The sequence below is a fragment of the Mytilus trossulus genome, chromosome 8 (assembly GCF_036588685.1).
Source record: "Mytilus trossulus isolate FHL-02 chromosome 8, PNRI_Mtr1.1.1.hap1, whole genome shotgun sequence".
Lineage (NCBI taxonomy): Eukaryota > Metazoa > Mollusca > Bivalvia > Mytilida > Mytilidae > Mytilus > Mytilus trossulus.
The window spans coordinates 44241193-44258555 of NC_086380.1; the positions used below are offsets into that span (position 1 = coordinate 44241193).

The window sequence follows — 17363 nt, forward strand, 5'->3', positions numbered from 1 at the left end:
CCTTTTATAGCTGACTATGCGGTATGGGCTTTGCTCATTGTTGAAGGCCGTACGGTGACCTATAGTTGTTAATGTTTATGTCATTTTGGTCTTTTGTGTATAGTTGTCTCATTGGCAATTATACCACATCTTCTTTTTTATATATTCGTTTCATTTCCCTATAATACCTGCTGACGCAATATATATTTGATCCTGAAAACAGGTCAAAGCTTAACCCGAATACTCCAGTCGTTAATTTTCTCACACTATTGATCGCTTAGTGTTAATCCAAAATCATAAACAATTCTTGAATTTTATTGTGACATGGATTGAGTGTTGTCTCATTGATAGTCGTTCCATCTACTTTTTTTCCAATTAAGACTATTTGAACAGTTTTGTTTTATTTTAAACGAATATTTCTGTCAAACTAGTATTCATCTTAAAGTTTAAATAAAAAAAACACTCAACATAACTGGCGTGTATTTAAAGGTTCTGGACAGATGAACAAAGCGGGGTTGGTTTTCTACAACGCAATAGTATTGTGAGGTGGTAGACGTTAGTTAAATACCCCCACCATCTCACAGTAGTGGCAGGTAATGTTCCCTTCTGGCCTTGAAGACATGAAACTTTCGAGTTTTTTTTTGTACTCATATTCTACAATCATCCAATCAAAATGCTGGATTTCATATTTCGAGCATGATTTTTTTATCCGAGCACTGTGCAAAGTTTCATGACTTTAACCCCAAGTGTCTGTAGCTTCAAAAGCCTGTTTTGAGGTAAAGTTATGGCGCTGGCAGTAATTTTGAAAGCTACGAAATAGTTGGTTATTAAACATGACGTCAAAAATGTCTGGTCAGGTACGCTGAAATGGTGATTGTGACGGTGGATTCCTTACGTAGAGAGTCTGTCTCCTCTTTGGGGTTCTAAAAATGACTATCCTAAATTTTGAGACGTCATCACTTTTTGTCACAAATATCAGAGTCAGAATGGTATTGAACAGACTTACAATATTTATTGCAATCATTAACGTATTTTGGATTCTTCTTTTTGTAAGGTTCTCAACATATATTTTTTCACCTGGGTCGGACAATCACGAAAACATCACTTTTCACTATAAAGCTAACGTAAAACAACTTAGAAATGATCCATGTAAACGTGTTGCTCCTTTAAATAAACTTATTCTAAAAGGTTACCTATTCAACACTGTAATTATATCATTGAATATTGTTTTTATTGGTAAAAATATTGATTTTGTTATCAGTAGATTAAAAGCTAACTAAATATTACTAGTATGTTATATACATATACATTTTCATGGATCTACAATCTGTCGATACCTGTTACATGGCATTGCATAAGGTCATGTTCTTCTCTGGCTGTTCATAACGTCTTTACACTAAATCCATTGTATGCTGGATGGGTAGGGATTGAGTGTTTAGACTTAGAGGCATGACTTTTTTATTAGTTGTTAGTGGCTTTGAACTAGCTGTCAGATAACTGCGAGTACTCTCAGATCTGTTCATTGTGTCTTTTTATGTCGGGATGTATAAGTATCCGGGCACGTTCACTTGTATCTTTTGTCTATCTGATGAGTTAAGCCTTTTTCAACTGATTTTTATAGTTCGTTCTTATGTTGTACTGTTATACCATTGTCCCAGGTTAGGGGGAGGGTTGGGATCCCGCTAACATGTTTAACCCCGCCACATTATTTATGTATGTGCCTGTCCCAAGTCAGGAGCCTGTAGTTCAGGGGTTGTTAATGTTTGTGTCATTTTGGTCTTTTGTGGATAGTTGTCTCATTGGCAATCATACCACATCTTCTTTTTTATATTCAATATATATTCGAAAATTGCGTCCTTTCCACATTTGTAAAAAAAACTGTACATTAATAGAACTGACCTATTGAATTTCCTTATTAACACATAACCGATATCGTACGTGCAAAAGCATTACCTAGGAAATACAATGTAATGTAAAATCACTAAGAAGGTTTTTCGCCGATTTTATGTGGTTTCTATACAAATGTTCACCCATTTTGTAAGAATTCAATCAGTAATATTTCAAACGATAATTGAGATAAATGCAAATGTTTTTTCGATTTTCAGTTGAAGTTCATCGAGCCAGAGTTGTATGCCAAATTTTACTGAAATCTGTGACATAGCCCATTTACTGTAACTTGACCTTAGAAAAACTGTTCAGGAATAAATCAATGCATTGAATATCATAATGCATCCAACAGGAAAAATATTTCAACTTTGGATTTATGTGTTCTTCTTAAGTCTACAAACTATTCTAAATTAATATACATAGTATCCTACCTTATTTTATATAAAAAGTATTGTTGTGACGTACATCTATTATCGCAACACTTCTGTGTATTATAGAACAGACAATTTTATAACTGAAGCAGTTAAATATTTGACCTTTATTCTATATGTCACCTCCAGGAGTGAACTACTAGGGGTAAGAAATACTAAAAGGTAATAGAAAGATTCATTGATCCACTAAATCATGTGTACTAATTCATTGCAGTATCAATTCTATGAGGTCATCAAGGACATTTAGTGGAATGTTTCCGCCTTATATTAACGTGTAACAAAAGACGAATTAATATGCAAATCTTTTGACTATTTTTATCAATCATGACATATACGAATTTCGTCCTTTGTGTCTTATTGACAAAGTATTATAAAAGAAATTCAATATAAAAATAGCAGAACACGAAGGTTGGTTTAAATCTTTGACATAAACTGATAATTAATATTTTCACCTCAATCCTACTTGAGAAGTAAAAATGCGTCGACTGTAGTCATATAGTTATGTGATTTACAGGACTGACCGTGTATTTCGATAAACAACGCCAAGCTCTTCAAAATGTCGTAATGAAGTACGCACCACAATTCTGCAAAGCGTCTTTGAAATTTCATCTATACAATTATGCATCAAAACTTGCTGATATTCAATACAGTAAATAATTTAAAACTAACAAATCATATGTTCTATCCTAGAAGTAAACGACGAATTGAGGTGACGGTAGCAAAAAAAGAGAGAATACCAAACCCCTTGGTCATAAAACAGATAATTTCACCTGTAAAGTCTAAGATTTTATTATTCATGTTATTGCAAATGTATTTTTTGCAGAAATAAAACAGACTTGCATGACAGTTATGCAAGATATAAGTTTAGGATCTGAAAGTTTATCGACGCGCTGGAAAAGCCTAAAATGACATAAAAGCAGTTATTATACACGTGTATTCATAAAGTGTACTGGAAACGAAATATTATCACATCCGTTGAAAATTTGTCATTAACGAATTCTTTTTTGCCTATAGCTGCTGTCTACCTATCTTTTTAATTAATATATTGTAGATTATCAAATGTAAATGTGTAAGATCTTTGATCTGCTGATATTGATTTATATAATGCTGTTTATGTGCTTTTGCTTCTGTGTCGTTACAACATACATACAGACCTTAGACCCAAATACAACCTTCTGCTTGTGTGAGTACCAAAAAGGCGTTATGTTTTCATTTCATAAATTAAGCATAAAAGATCGGAAAATTCCAAAAATGAATTCGAATGTTTGAATGTAAAAGGTAGATACAAGTTTTAAGCCTAGTAGGTAACATGTACCTTATGACGAAGGAAATCTTTTATTTTGTTAGGATTTTATAGTTTGTTCTCTGTTGTGCTTTTACATCACTATCAGAGGTTCGTGTTGTTTATTCTAGAGTTTTCTATGTTGTGTCATGTGAACTATTGTTTGTCTGTTTGTCTTCTTCATTTTTAGCCATAGCGTTGTCAGTTTGTTTTAGATTACTGAGTTTGACTGTCCCTTTGGTATCTTTCGTCCCTCATTTAAATCAGCAAATATGTTAAACTCCGTCAAATTCTACAAGTGCTTGTCCAAAAGCAGGAGCCTGTACTTCAGTAGTTGTCAGAAGTTTCTGCATAATATATTTATATTTTTTTCCGTTAATTGCTATGTTCATAGATTAGGCCGTTATTTGCCTCGTTAATGAAATGGTTCAAATTTGTCAATTCGGATCGTTTTATTGCCTACAATGCGGTATACGATCTGAGTCAATTGGTCTCTGGTGGAAAGTCGAATCATAAGCAATCATACCGCATTTTCTAATTTCTTTACTGTTCTCTTTCCAGAGAAAACACAATTCAAATTATATTGTTTAATCAGATTATACTATTAAAACTTTTAAAACTCATTTAAATTCAAAGAACTCTTTTCTTCTTATATCACGAAACTTGAGGCTTTGAAATTTAAAAGCCTTTGCACTGAATGTTATAACACTAAAACTTCAAATCTCTCTCAAAACTTTCCCAAAATATTACCCTGTTTTCCTCATCCTCTGGATAATCAATGTATGTGTCCTCGTTCATTATATACCTCATTTCGCGAGGAATATTTCTTACATCGGTGCTCGATAGTTGAACAATTATAATGCTATTTCTTCCCTGTCTTGTCACGACAATATCTTCTAGTGCCATATTAAATTCATACATACACCATTTCGACTTGAGAAAATTATTTGTTAGAATACAAACAAATTTTCGGCTGTTGTGGATTGCATTTGTTATATTTTCAGCAATAGCACTTCCTGCGATAAAATCTCTATCATGAATGCACAAACGCATTGCTCCCTGTTTCTCGAGATATTCTATCATATGTTCTTTTGGGAATCATCTGTCCTTTTCCGCGTATGATACAAAAACATCGAATTGAAAATTGCACGCAGTCCTTACACGATCGCCTCCGTATGCTCCCTTGAAGATATAATACCAATAACGCAATTTCCATCGATATCGGTAAATTATCATAGAAGAAATAACAGCCAGAAAGACAATTATTCCAATCGCCGCCGATACAATCAATCCAACATAGGAATTACAATCTTTTATCAAGTGAATGTTTGCCTCTGGTATGTCAAAATACTGATGTAAGTACGTGCACGAATAAGAATCAAAACCCTTAAAATGCTTCTGATGCAACTGAAGCCATTTTAGAAAATATATTGAATTACATGAACACTCGAAGGGATTATTTGACAAATCGATGGTGGTATTCACGTGAAAGACTTTTTCAAGCAGATTCATACCGTCACTAGACAAATACAATATCTGATTCCAACTGATATCTAGAAATTGTAGGTCTTTCATATGGTACAGGGAAATATTCCAGTCTGTAAGTAAATTGTGATCCATCAAAACAGTGTTCAGTTTTGAAGACCTTAATAGAAAATTTCGGAATAAAATGGATAGGCGATTTGAAGACATGTTGAGAAACATTAAATTTGTTTGATTTTCAAAAATAAAAAGAGACTTGTTTGTCTGAAAAATGTTGGAATTACCAAGCAGATTATTATCAATTCTTAAATGCCTGAGACCTATAAGGGAACCAAATACATAACTGGATATATCAACAGCTCTGTTACTAGACAAATCAAGGTATTGTAGCTCGGTTAAGTTGCATATTGGTCCTGTGAAGGAATATATTTGATTGTTTCTCAAAGATATTTTTCTCACAGAAGATGTACTAAAATAAATAGGAGGAATACGTTGTCCTACCTTTGCACTTTCGATAATAATTGTTTCTGTATTTACCGGAATAAGGGCAAGTTCAAAAACGGTGCCGTCGTAAGGAATACAGGATGTAATCAAAGGAAAATTGTCAATATTTTTAGATGTCTGCCAAATTTGTTTATGGAGATGATCGTTAAGAAATGACGATTCGCCGACATACGGTGGAACTCTGTCACAGATGCAATGTGCTGTTTCATGTGCTGTTTCACTGCAAAGCCAGGCGTTATTTGACTGCGAAAACTGGTGTTTATTTTGAAAACTCAGGTCAACAGTTTTAATTCCCGTCAAACCAGCAATATAAAAGTATGCGTATCTATTTATAACCCATCGATTATCTTTAGCGCTGAAATAATTCAAAGACAGTGGTAAATGAAGTGGCACAAAATAATCAGTTTCTTCTAAATTATTTCCATCGAGGTATAGTTCTTCAAGCTTTGTATAATTCAAAGCTTCAATATCCTCAACAAATAACACGGTACTCACTGATCTTTCGCATTCCAAATAATTGGCTTTTAGTATACGGATTGAAGTTTTTGGAAGGTCATTCGTAACATTTCTAAATCCACACATTCGAAGTTTCCGATGATATGATATATCTAAATACTGTAGCTTTGAAAGTTTTTGAAGAGCCCCTTTTTCAAAATTTGTTAGTGCAAAATCAGATATGTTGCGCCATTCTAATGTAGCTGATATGTCGAGATGTTCAAGATTGGGGAAATTGTCAAAGTATTCTTTGATTAAGATCCTCTGAACAGCAATTCCAGTTATTTTCAACATTGTGAGATTTTTCAGAGTAGAAAATCCTTTGCCAAACGTTACATTTTGAACTCCGTCGATCAAAAGACTGCGAAGAGAGGAAAGTTCTTGAAATACTTCATCTGGACAATAATAACTTCTGTTTTCATTTGAATTGTTTGAAACATCTAAATATTGTAAATATTTCAAATTTTGAAACACCCCTGTGAAATACGTGTCAACATCTAGTGATAAGAAATTGCTTGATAAATTTAAGCTGATGATATTGTGTACATTAGAAAAGGGAACCAATTCACGATTCCTAAATTTTGAAATTTTATTTTTTGTTAAATCTAGATATTTCAGAGTTGTCGGTAGATATCCCTCGTCTGGGAGGTAGATGAGCAAATTAAAGCTTAGATTTACTGACACAACGCCATCTTGGAAATGTGGAGATTGTATTAATCCTAAGGCAGAGCAGTCGGCTAAGATTCCTTCACTTGAATCTAAACATTTGCATCGTATATTTGAAGAACATCCATAATTGAAGGATTTATCATTTCGACTTATATTGAAATTTATTGATGGTGCAATTTGTGTGGTATCGGATATGCACAAAACAAACATTGTCCCATAAAGTAATGTCAGACAGTAAAATAGGCGACTACAAAACTTCATCTGAAATAAGATAATATGATCAATTTAGCACAAGGTATAACCTTCTTGTCAGACAACGCTTTGTTCATTAACATCAAATTTTATCAAATACCAGATATTGTTCCTTATGCACCCACACAGCGCCAACAACAAAAATAGCTTGTGCAAAAGAACGTTGTTATATTTTCAATCAGTTTTTGAAAGATAATTTATGATATGGAAAAGTTTCTATCAGATAAGGTTATATGATAATGTTGTTTACAGAAGTGGAAAACAATTATCCTCAACGAAGACTTCGCATTACTGAGGATTCATTTATTTTCGTGCGTACCAATTTTTGTGAATAAGAAACAATGTTATTTCATGGATACCAGTTTTCGTGAATAAAGAAACAAATGTTTTTTCGTGGATATTTGATTTCGGTTTTTAGCTTAATCCTGCAATCAAGCTTTAAAAAAAAATCTTCGTCGAACATTCAAATTCGTTTTCCACATTAGCTCATGAATAGAATTGAATTCACAGTATCGATTTGAATGAATATTTTCACTTGTTTATATTTTAATAATAAAAAAAGTGTTCGATACCTCTTTTCAACGATTTAAAATAAATTTAATGCATTCCATGCGTCAAAAGCACTTTTCAAGATCTTGATTTATGTTCATTAAGAATGATAAAAAGCAAAACAATTGAAAGAAAAGAGTCTCTAAATATGCTGCAATGTAAGGCGCTATATGTAAAAATAACCAAACGGACATAAACCTATAGCAACATTCGTCTTCAGTCATCTTTGCCTGTGAGAGATGGAACCTGAGTTTCTTAATCATTTCTTATCTTATATCATGTATAGATATCTCAGTACCTCCCTAGGGGAAAGCAGTCTACCAATAATGGTATCGACATAGTGGTAGTAAACAGATTTAACACTTTAGTAAAAAAAAATCATGCGTCTGTAAGGTTTAACATCATTTGCCTCCACAAGGAACGTTTAACCATTTTTTAAAAAGGAGCTATACTCGTTTAACAAAAAAAGGACAAAAACAAAAGAAAGCCAAATTTGATATGGATCAAATTTGTGTGCAAAAATCAAATTTATAGTAAAAAAGAATCTGATTTTCAGAATATTTCGTTTTACATTTCCAGCTAGAAACATTAATTTTCCTCATATCATTTTTTTATATGATTTTTTTTTTCTTTTCTTGGTATTTATTTTAAATTTGTTCCCGCTACAAAGACCTAATTGAAAAATACGTGATGTTTCTATTTTCAAGGAAATGTTCAATTATGTTGCAGAATACTTTTACAAACAGGGCCATATATCATTGAACATAATAAATGAATATAACACTCGGTAAATTTCGTTCTTCAGAATGGCTTTTCTGGATTAACCTTTATCAAGAACGCTTAAACCTAAACATTCGAAATCCAGTGATTAAATTCAGAGTATTAAAAGTTACAAAGAAAACGTTGGGAACTATATGATCAAAAAGGACCTCAAAAGAATAACCAAATCCATTAATGTTAACAAGGACGAGACATTGTCTTAGGGAGTTGGAAATACATATTTGATTGTTCTATACACTGTATTAATTTTCAATTATCGAATTTGCAACTGCAGATTCTACTTAATATGTTAATAATAGTTATGTAGTGTAGCACAATACAATATTCCATTGTGTGTACTATGTGCATTGTTTTCATGGTAACGTTCTTGCTTACCTTAGTTTTCCAGCCCGAACTAAAAATATCTTAATCTCACTGCTTCATTCAATATTCATTTCAGAATCAACCTACTATTCCCAGTCATTCAGTCAAATTTTAACGAATTAAGCTATTTCAGCATATATATGTTGATGATTAAATGATATTTTAATTACTTTGCAGTTTATATAAGATGTTTAACACGATCAAAATAAGCTAATTACAATAGTCAATTGTTAAAAATTGTTATCTACTTTGCATAATCTAAGTTATTATACCGATATTATATAATAGAACACTGACAGGTTAAGCAATACAATAACATTTAAAGAATTTGACAAAGTCATACATCATATATAAGTAAAATAGATTATTTTACGTTTACAATCTTGCATTCAAATCCAATTGTGTTACAGAATTAAAATATTACTTTCAGTAAATCATTCCAAGATAGCGCTAGACTTCTCGACTGTGTGTTGCCTTTTATGAACGCACAACTACATTTCTATATATACGAATGGTTGTATTAGTTGCATATAAGGGTCGTGTGGGGTTTTGTTCGAAATTACTAATAATCGTACTGAACTAAAGAATTTGCAGAGTTAGATGCATTTTCAAAGACGATTGGAAAAGAAAGGCGGGTGATACCAAAGGGTCTTCCAAAATCATAAGTCGAACATAAACTGGGATAAAATCAAATTTTATTATCTCCCATTTAACAGAACAAATCTCGACTCAAAAATGCATGTATGTTCAAAGAACCCGATATGTAAGCAATATATGTATGTTTATTGTCAAAATTTGGAGAGTGGTCAAGGAGTTTTGACTTTATTACAATTCCTTATTTAAAAAAAGCGATGTAAAATGTAAGACTATCTGTTATGTAAAGTTGTCACATTTTACACTTTTTTTATTATAATATTATATGAAAATGGCCTTGTATGGAATTGTTTAACTGAGGGTGGGAGTAGTCAAGGGTTGACCATATTTCGAAAATTAAGTCAACTGTTTGATTTACTAAAATCGAAAAAAGGATGCTACTAGTGTAATACTTTACAAATTGATTTTATTTGATTCGTTGTTAGAAATAATTTTAGTATTATTTCAATTAAACTCGTCCAAAATACATAATTTAATGAATGAGAATACCAGCCCTAATACTTTCTAATTTGAGCATTCTATTTTACTTTCTACGTACATGTAGTTTAGAAATTCAAATACACGAATCACAACAGTACGACCGTGTTGTATCATATCAATGATAAAGATCTGTCCTTGTCCAGCGAATATCTAGCGTAAAGTCGATCTATATCCGACACGAAGAGAATACAGGAATTGCTTATTACTATACCAAATTATTTCAATTATGTTTAGTTTATATTTTTGAATACTTCCTTTTGATATCGTACTTTTTAGTATGTTTACATTCCCCATTTTCATTCTCAATTTTTTATTGTTTTTATTTTTTGGTGACTATGAACCATTGATAGATATATACAATGTATATCAAGTTCCATATCTCTAAGCTACCAAACAAAGAAGAATGTGGCTATAAGCTTAATTGTTCTATCTTAGTACCGAGTAAACACGGGATTCCCCGATAATCGAATTATTTCAGAGTGCTAAACGTTGGGCTAGAATGTTAGCGCTAGGATTTTTTTTTATCAATATGGCAAATACGACATCTCAGACGAAAGCAGACGAAAACAAAAAGATAAATTGAATAAACAAACAACATTTGAAGGCTACGCGCGTTATTCAGTGTGCACCAAATTTTTTATGTTATTTTTTCATAGACAGAAAAAATATTACAGTCATTCCTTAATTAATTGGGTGTTTTAATAAAATTCAAAAGAACACATGATAGTTTTTGTAATTCAACAAAAAAATCTTTACACGAATCGAGCACGAAAGATCTATTGTAAGTCAATAAATGACAATAAAAACATTTATGTGTGATGATCTATCAAGGGATCTAAACTTTAAACGGTATCATTAATCGCGTTGTAAAATGAATTAATAAAATTTAATTTTCACGATTTAAGTTACAGTGTAATATTTGTTAAAATTTCATTGATTAAATATTGTTTGTCTTGTGTTATCAAATAACCATTACTTATTGTCGTGCCCAGTTTGTACGTGTCATATTCTAACATTTTATCTAAAAGTAAGATTTCCATGAATATTATTAATTCGCAAAATGTGTAATCATAACTATTTTTATTCTTGACCTTGTCCTTTGTATATGACCACCAGAAACAGGTGTTAGTATTTCATGACAAATACCTTTATCTTATCTACATTTGGTGTAATAATTTTAATTTAATTTGAATTTGATAGACATGAAGTTGTGTATTGTTTTGTTTGCTTTATTTGGTAAGTGTAATAATTTCTTTATTATTTTTGTACATATATAAATACTACTAATCACTTTAAAAGGTCCAAATGTTCCTCCAAATGTTGTTTGGTTTTTTTTCAATTTGTCTTTTTGTTTTCGTCTGCTTTCGTCTGAGATGACGTATCATTAGATTTTTATAAAGGAGGGGCGAAAGCGGTACCAAAGGGACAGTAAAACTCATCGATCTAAGATAAACTGACAACGCCATGGCTAAAAAACAGACAAATAATACTACACAAGACACAACATAGAAAACTGAAGACTCAGCAACACGAACCCCTTCAAAAACTGGGGGTGATCTCATGTGCTCCGGAAGGGTAAGTAGATCCTGCTCCACATGTGGGGCCGTCATGTTACTCATATTATTACAAAGCCGGTAAATAGTCTTTATTCGGTAGGTCACAGTTGTGAAATGATAACAGGATTGTAGACTACGACATAGGAACATAACCCTTTCCCATTGAACAATAATCCTTTTTATTAGAAAATAATTGTTCCATATTCAGAGAAATTTGACAGCCATCATTTGAATTAAATTAGAAACTTCAATACTGTACTATTTTGCTTGTCGTTTCTTCAAATTGTTGACTTTATTTACTACATTTAAAAGTACATAAAAGTGATGTCTCTTTTATTCGGAATACTAAGGATAGTTTTATTATCCAAGGCATAGATTACATTAGCCGTATTTGGGGAGAGATGGTATATAATGGCCTTGCTGTGTTATGCCCAACATCCATCTATGTTTATGCTTAGACTAAATTATCTTGTGCCATACATTCGTTATACGGATCGTTACTGATCTTTTCGGAAACACAGAGGCTTAATAACATCATAGGGTAGTCGAAGGCCTGCGTTCTTATTATGAGTCCGCATGGGGGTTAGTTTCAAACCATACACATGTGTTTTACATCATTGAAAATTCATTTTTAATTATCGTATTAAATTCAATTCTCAACCTTTATAACTAGTTTCTACCTTGATTTCATTTTTTAATGTAAAAGAAATATCAAACAAAACAGAAAGAATTTTGCATGGCGATATGATATGAACTCATCAAAAGCACAAGGATTGACATTTTGACAGTTAAAAGGGTCAAATTAAGAAGATGAAGAGCATTTCGAACCCGTAATTTAAAAATAAAAAGTAGTCAAATACAGAAATTTTATCTTTTCCCAAAACAAGATTAAAAAAAAAGAAAAGATCAAATCATTGTAATCACTTTACATGATATTTTTCGAAGGAATGTTATCAATAATTAAGTTGTCTTTTTATAATTTGATCTACCAAGTGAACAATCGTATTGTCCAGTCAACAGATAGAGTAGAGTAATGCTTTCTACTATAACGAATATCTGTTATGTTTCTTTATACAGCAGCGATTTATCAAACTAATATTCAAAACACTTTATTTGTATCTTCATGTAGATGTCAAATGATAAAATGAAAAATAGTATAAAAATAATATATTGTTTCATACTTTTCTAGCTGTTGGGTTGTCCGTTGACACAAACTGCCTGAGAGCATGTCCTATGATTTATATGCCAGTATGTGGCAGTAATGGAAAGACATATTCAAACAAATGTGTGATGGGAGCAGCATCTTGTGAGTAAGTAAAAGTAGAAGAAAAACACCGTTGAAAGTGCGTAATCTGGTGAAAGACCACAATTATACCACTACACAGTTTTCCATACGGTCAAGGTACGATTAGTATAAAGGGACTCATTGGTGAACCCAGAAACTATAAAGTTTTGTGTTTTTTGTTGTTTTTTTTGCTTGCTAATTGACCACGAAATATAAATAATCATAATGTACATATTCAATTACTCATCTGTACAAGATTGACAGAATGTCTGTTAGAATTCGCTTCCAAAAATGGTTAAAGATGATTGATAAATCGGTCAAATGATGTATTTTCGAAGAGGTTTATTTTTCAGTTTTCTGGAACAAAAACGTACTCAAGCTGTGTTTTATGTTGCCATTTGATAGATTATCGCGAAAATGGCTGTAATAAACCCCTTGCAAAATCTTTTAATTTCATAGTGTACGGGTATATCGTACGTTCCAAAATTTGATAAGACGATAAAACAGAGACGTTTATTCTAAAATCAGTGTGCAGCATACCAATAAGACACAAGAGATTCACAAACACAAACAATGACTTGTGTGAAAAAATGCATAGTCTAAGTTAGCAGCCTTTAGTTCAGTGGTTGGTTGTCTTTGGTTCATGTCTGTCAAATTTGTATTTCGTAAATTGGTTTGCGATACATTTGGCCGTTAATTTTCTCAATTGAATTGCTTCATATTTTTCATGTTGAGGCCTTCTAATGCGGAATACACGGTATGAATTTTTCTCAATGTTAAATGCCGTAATGCTTCCTATAATTGGTAACATGAACTTTGGTGGATAATTGTGGATAGTTATCTAATTGGCAATCATACCACATCACCCTATCTGAATATACTGTATAATCAATTCTATGAAAACATGCTCATTATACGAAGAGTAAACTCCTGAGGAATTGTGGTACATTTTAACATGTTTAAATTGACACTACAGATCCTCTTCAACCTATGAAAATAATAAATAAGGGTCTTGATGGGGGTCTTTTTGTAAAAAAAAACATTGTCTCTTGCTGTTGACATTTTTATTTGAGGAAATAAAGCATTTAAAACTTGAATTCGTTTCTATATACTTCAATTGTTTAGGCCATTTGTCTTTTTTCTTTATTTTCATTACAATATTCCCTATTCTTTTTATATTTACATTTGTAAATTTCATATATTATGTTAACCTATCCAGATCCTCATTAATAACATCGTTTTAAAATATAATAATTATAACTTATGTAAATTTTATAATGTGGCACTCACCGAAATTATTAATTCAATTTTAGGTTTTATCATAGAATTTAATGTGGGTTGTCTTTTCAGGCTGAAAACAGAGCTGACAATAGTAAACAATGGTCCATGTGTTGTTGCCGCGACACCTGCTCGTAAGTAAATTCTATTAATAGTTTACCAGACGAATAAAATAATTGTCATTGTACATACCTAAAAACAGCTTTTAATCACACCACTTTTGAACATGGCAATATTTTTACATATTTAACATTGCATGAGGAAATGCCTGTACCAAGTTAGGAATATGACAGTTGTTATCCATGCATTCATCTTCGCTAGCCAAGGGTTACGATCCACTTCCCTCCTCTCCACCCTTGGCAGATTAAGCCAACGTTTGTGATAACAATTTTGCGCCATATAGTCGCGCCCGTTCTGAATACATGTTTCTTGACCAATGGTAGCACTTGAACACTTCAATTGGGAGGAGAGGAGGGAAGTGGATCGTAACCTTTAACTAGCGAAGATGCCATTGCATTCGTTGTTGAGCTTTTGATTTTGAGATTTGATTAGGGTTTTTTTTTATAATTTTTCTCGGAGTTCAGTATTGTTGTGATTTTACTTTTTTCATACTATAATGTTGCATTGAAAAATGAATGTTCTTTGAAAAATCAATTGGCACTGTTATAAATTAGAATTAAGTTAGATCGACAACATATTATCATTGAAACGTTGAAAACATGAAGAGCTTAGCACATATCTATATTTTAAGAAGACTTGAATTAATTTTGTCGTAACATTTGTTTCGTTGAAGCAACTCAAGCTCCAAAGATAGACACACAATGCCTCCGAATTTGTCCATACATTTATTTCCCTATCTGCGGAAGTGATGGGAAAACATATGGCAATACTTGTGAAATGGAAACTTCTGCTTGCATGTAAGTATACTAGTAATATCTTTACATAAAAACATCAATTTTATGACGCAGTATTATTTACGATGATAAAACATTATTCCTTTGACTGGTACGTCTGCAATTGTGAAAACGAAGATATTGGGTATAATTCATTAAGACAGTAACCCAACATCACATAAAACAAAGAGTTTGGTATATTCAAACCTCATACTTGAAAGTCTGTTTTTCAAAATATGTTTTTTTAAATCCATAGGAGTTATCCAAAATAAATTTCATTAAAAGAAGTACAAGTGATTGAACATCAGAATTCGATTCATAAATACATGGCTTTTCTTAATTCTAGTTATTCAAAGAAAAATAAATTTGGTAGTCGTTTATTGGCCTGAAAAGTTATGATATCCTTTTTTTTTACTTAGTAAAGTAGTAAGTGTCAGCATTTACCATGATATGCTATATATGTTTTTCATTGCAGGGCAAAGACTACATTGACAATGGTAAAACAAGGTCCATGCGCATAAGCAATTTACTGATGAAGATCTTCCAGTGTTTATATGTTGTTAGAAAATCAATTTAAAACTATGCAGTGCTTGTTTATTTATTGGAAAATAAAAAAATCATTAATGCATTTGCTTTACACACACTGATCAAAACAAGAAGCAAAGTTACAGATTTTGTAGTGTTTTGGTTGATCATAAAGTACATATTTCAATGTGACTTTGAATGCAAATGAAAAGCCAAAAATCTGATTTTAAGAAATAGCTCTTTTTTGTGGATAGTTGTCTCATAGGCAATCATACCACAACTTCTTTTTTTTTTTTTATCTTTTCTAGAAGAACTTAAAATGAAAAATTCTTAGACAAATTAAAGTAAATAAATGCAAACGTTTGCCATAGAATTGCAACTACCCGTATTCAAAAAGCAGTATAACTACACTTTAAAAAATCGTCACACGAAGAAAAAAATAATAAGTTTATCACACGCAGAAGGTCATTTTCAATTCTCAATCATCTACACCCAAATATCAATTAACATAAAGTATTTTTTTCTAAGTTTGCGTATCTTATCACGTGATCTTTCGTTTCAAGAAATTGTCTTAAATTTAACTTATCAAATGATTTTTAAATGTTAAATCCAAACCCTAGATATCTGGTCATTGCCGGGCCATCCATATCAAAAATCATATGGTCAAAATCGACAACTTAAAGTTGAAAGAACTAAGAATGTTTCGAGGTCTCAGTATCAGGGCAAAAGTGACATCTATATTAATCAGCAGGACATAGAAAGCAAAATACGACACCAATGAATTCAATGCAGCCCCTTGATTGTACAGGTGATCATGATTATAGAATGATCGAATCTGAATCAATCTTTCAACAAACATTGCGATAGTTGTGATAAACATTTTTATGAAATCCTATCCGAATGATATATTTTCGGAAAGTATACGTTTAATGATTGCCTTATGTCTCTAAAATGGTTTTCAAAATGAACAAATATATTGGTTGTACAAAAATAAATTATTAGCTTTCTGTTTACAACTATAGTTGCTTGATTTTTGTAGATAATATATTTTGATGATCTCTTTTGTTCATCGTGTAATCGGAATATTGATTATGTTACGATTATAGAGCAGTGTACCAACTACAAAGTTTGAACAGGGCGCAGCGCCCACTCTTTTTTATTGACGCCTGCGCCCTTTTTGTCTGTCGTTTCTCATGCACTCTGTCGTTTTTATCGTGAAATTTGCCTTTTCTCTTGGCATTTTCTTCCTTTGAAATACCGGCAAATTCGTAATTCTTCCATGGACAGAAAGTTCAGTTAGCTGTGTAAACTGTCAAGTTAAATGACCCATTGATTGCATGGCTTCACTTGACAGTTGTGATGTCAAACACAGTGTTGTTTAGGACCAATTACCATAAAATCGTGTCCACTTCCATTAATTGTTAAAATATTTTCATTATAATCTAAAGCAGCATTTTTTCGAAAACATGGCGGAAATATTGTGCATGGATAGGGCAAACAATGTGAGTTCCGAAAAACCTCTTATAAAGAGATAAACCTAATAATATAGCAAGATTCATTATGATTTTAAATCTGACAACAATAGTCCATACGACGGGGTTAAAAGCAACTATATGTCCATACCGGTTAGTCACCTATGAAAAGATCCAACATGATAAGATGATTCAAATAGCGTAAAGAAAATATAATTAACAGAAACCAACGATAGTCACTAAATAACAGGCTTTTGACATCTGAAAGCCGGGGCAGGACTAAACAAACTTGTTCGCTATGACAAAAATCTCTTGAATGAATAGGTAATAATGCAAATGTGTGGCAGTATATAACTGAAGCACACGTCTAAAACATGGTATTTTATACAAAGTATGATAAATCAATGAAAAAAGATATGGTGAATATATTCATATAGAAACAATATATATTTTATATTTTTTAATATGTGTTCACAGTATTCGGTTTAATTGTATACGAGAAATGTACAAAAAAGAAAGACAAAATTGCCTAATAGTTTGGATACCC

At 31.9% G+C, this 17363-nt stretch overlaps 1 protein-coding gene and 1 pseudogene across 1 annotated transcript; one reads left to right on the forward strand and one right to left on the reverse strand.

Moving 5' to 3' along the window:
• Positions 1-4287: 4287 nt before the first annotated feature.
• On the reverse strand, positions 4288-6354 carry LOC134727695 (toll-like receptor 4; annotated as a pseudogene).
• A 4577-nt stretch (positions 6355-10931) lies between these two features.
• Positions 10932-15445, forward strand: LOC134681932 (uncharacterized). Its single transcript, XM_063541558.1, has 5 exons — positions 10932-11043; positions 12553-12673; positions 13999-14060; positions 14720-14843; positions 15295-15445. The coding sequence occupies exons 1-5, from the start codon at positions 11010-11012 to the stop codon at positions 15338-15340; spliced, it is 387 nt and encodes a 128-aa protein (XP_063397628.1). The 5' UTR covers positions 10932-11009; the 3' UTR covers positions 15341-15445.
• The last annotated feature ends 1918 nt before the right edge of the window (positions 15446-17363 follow it).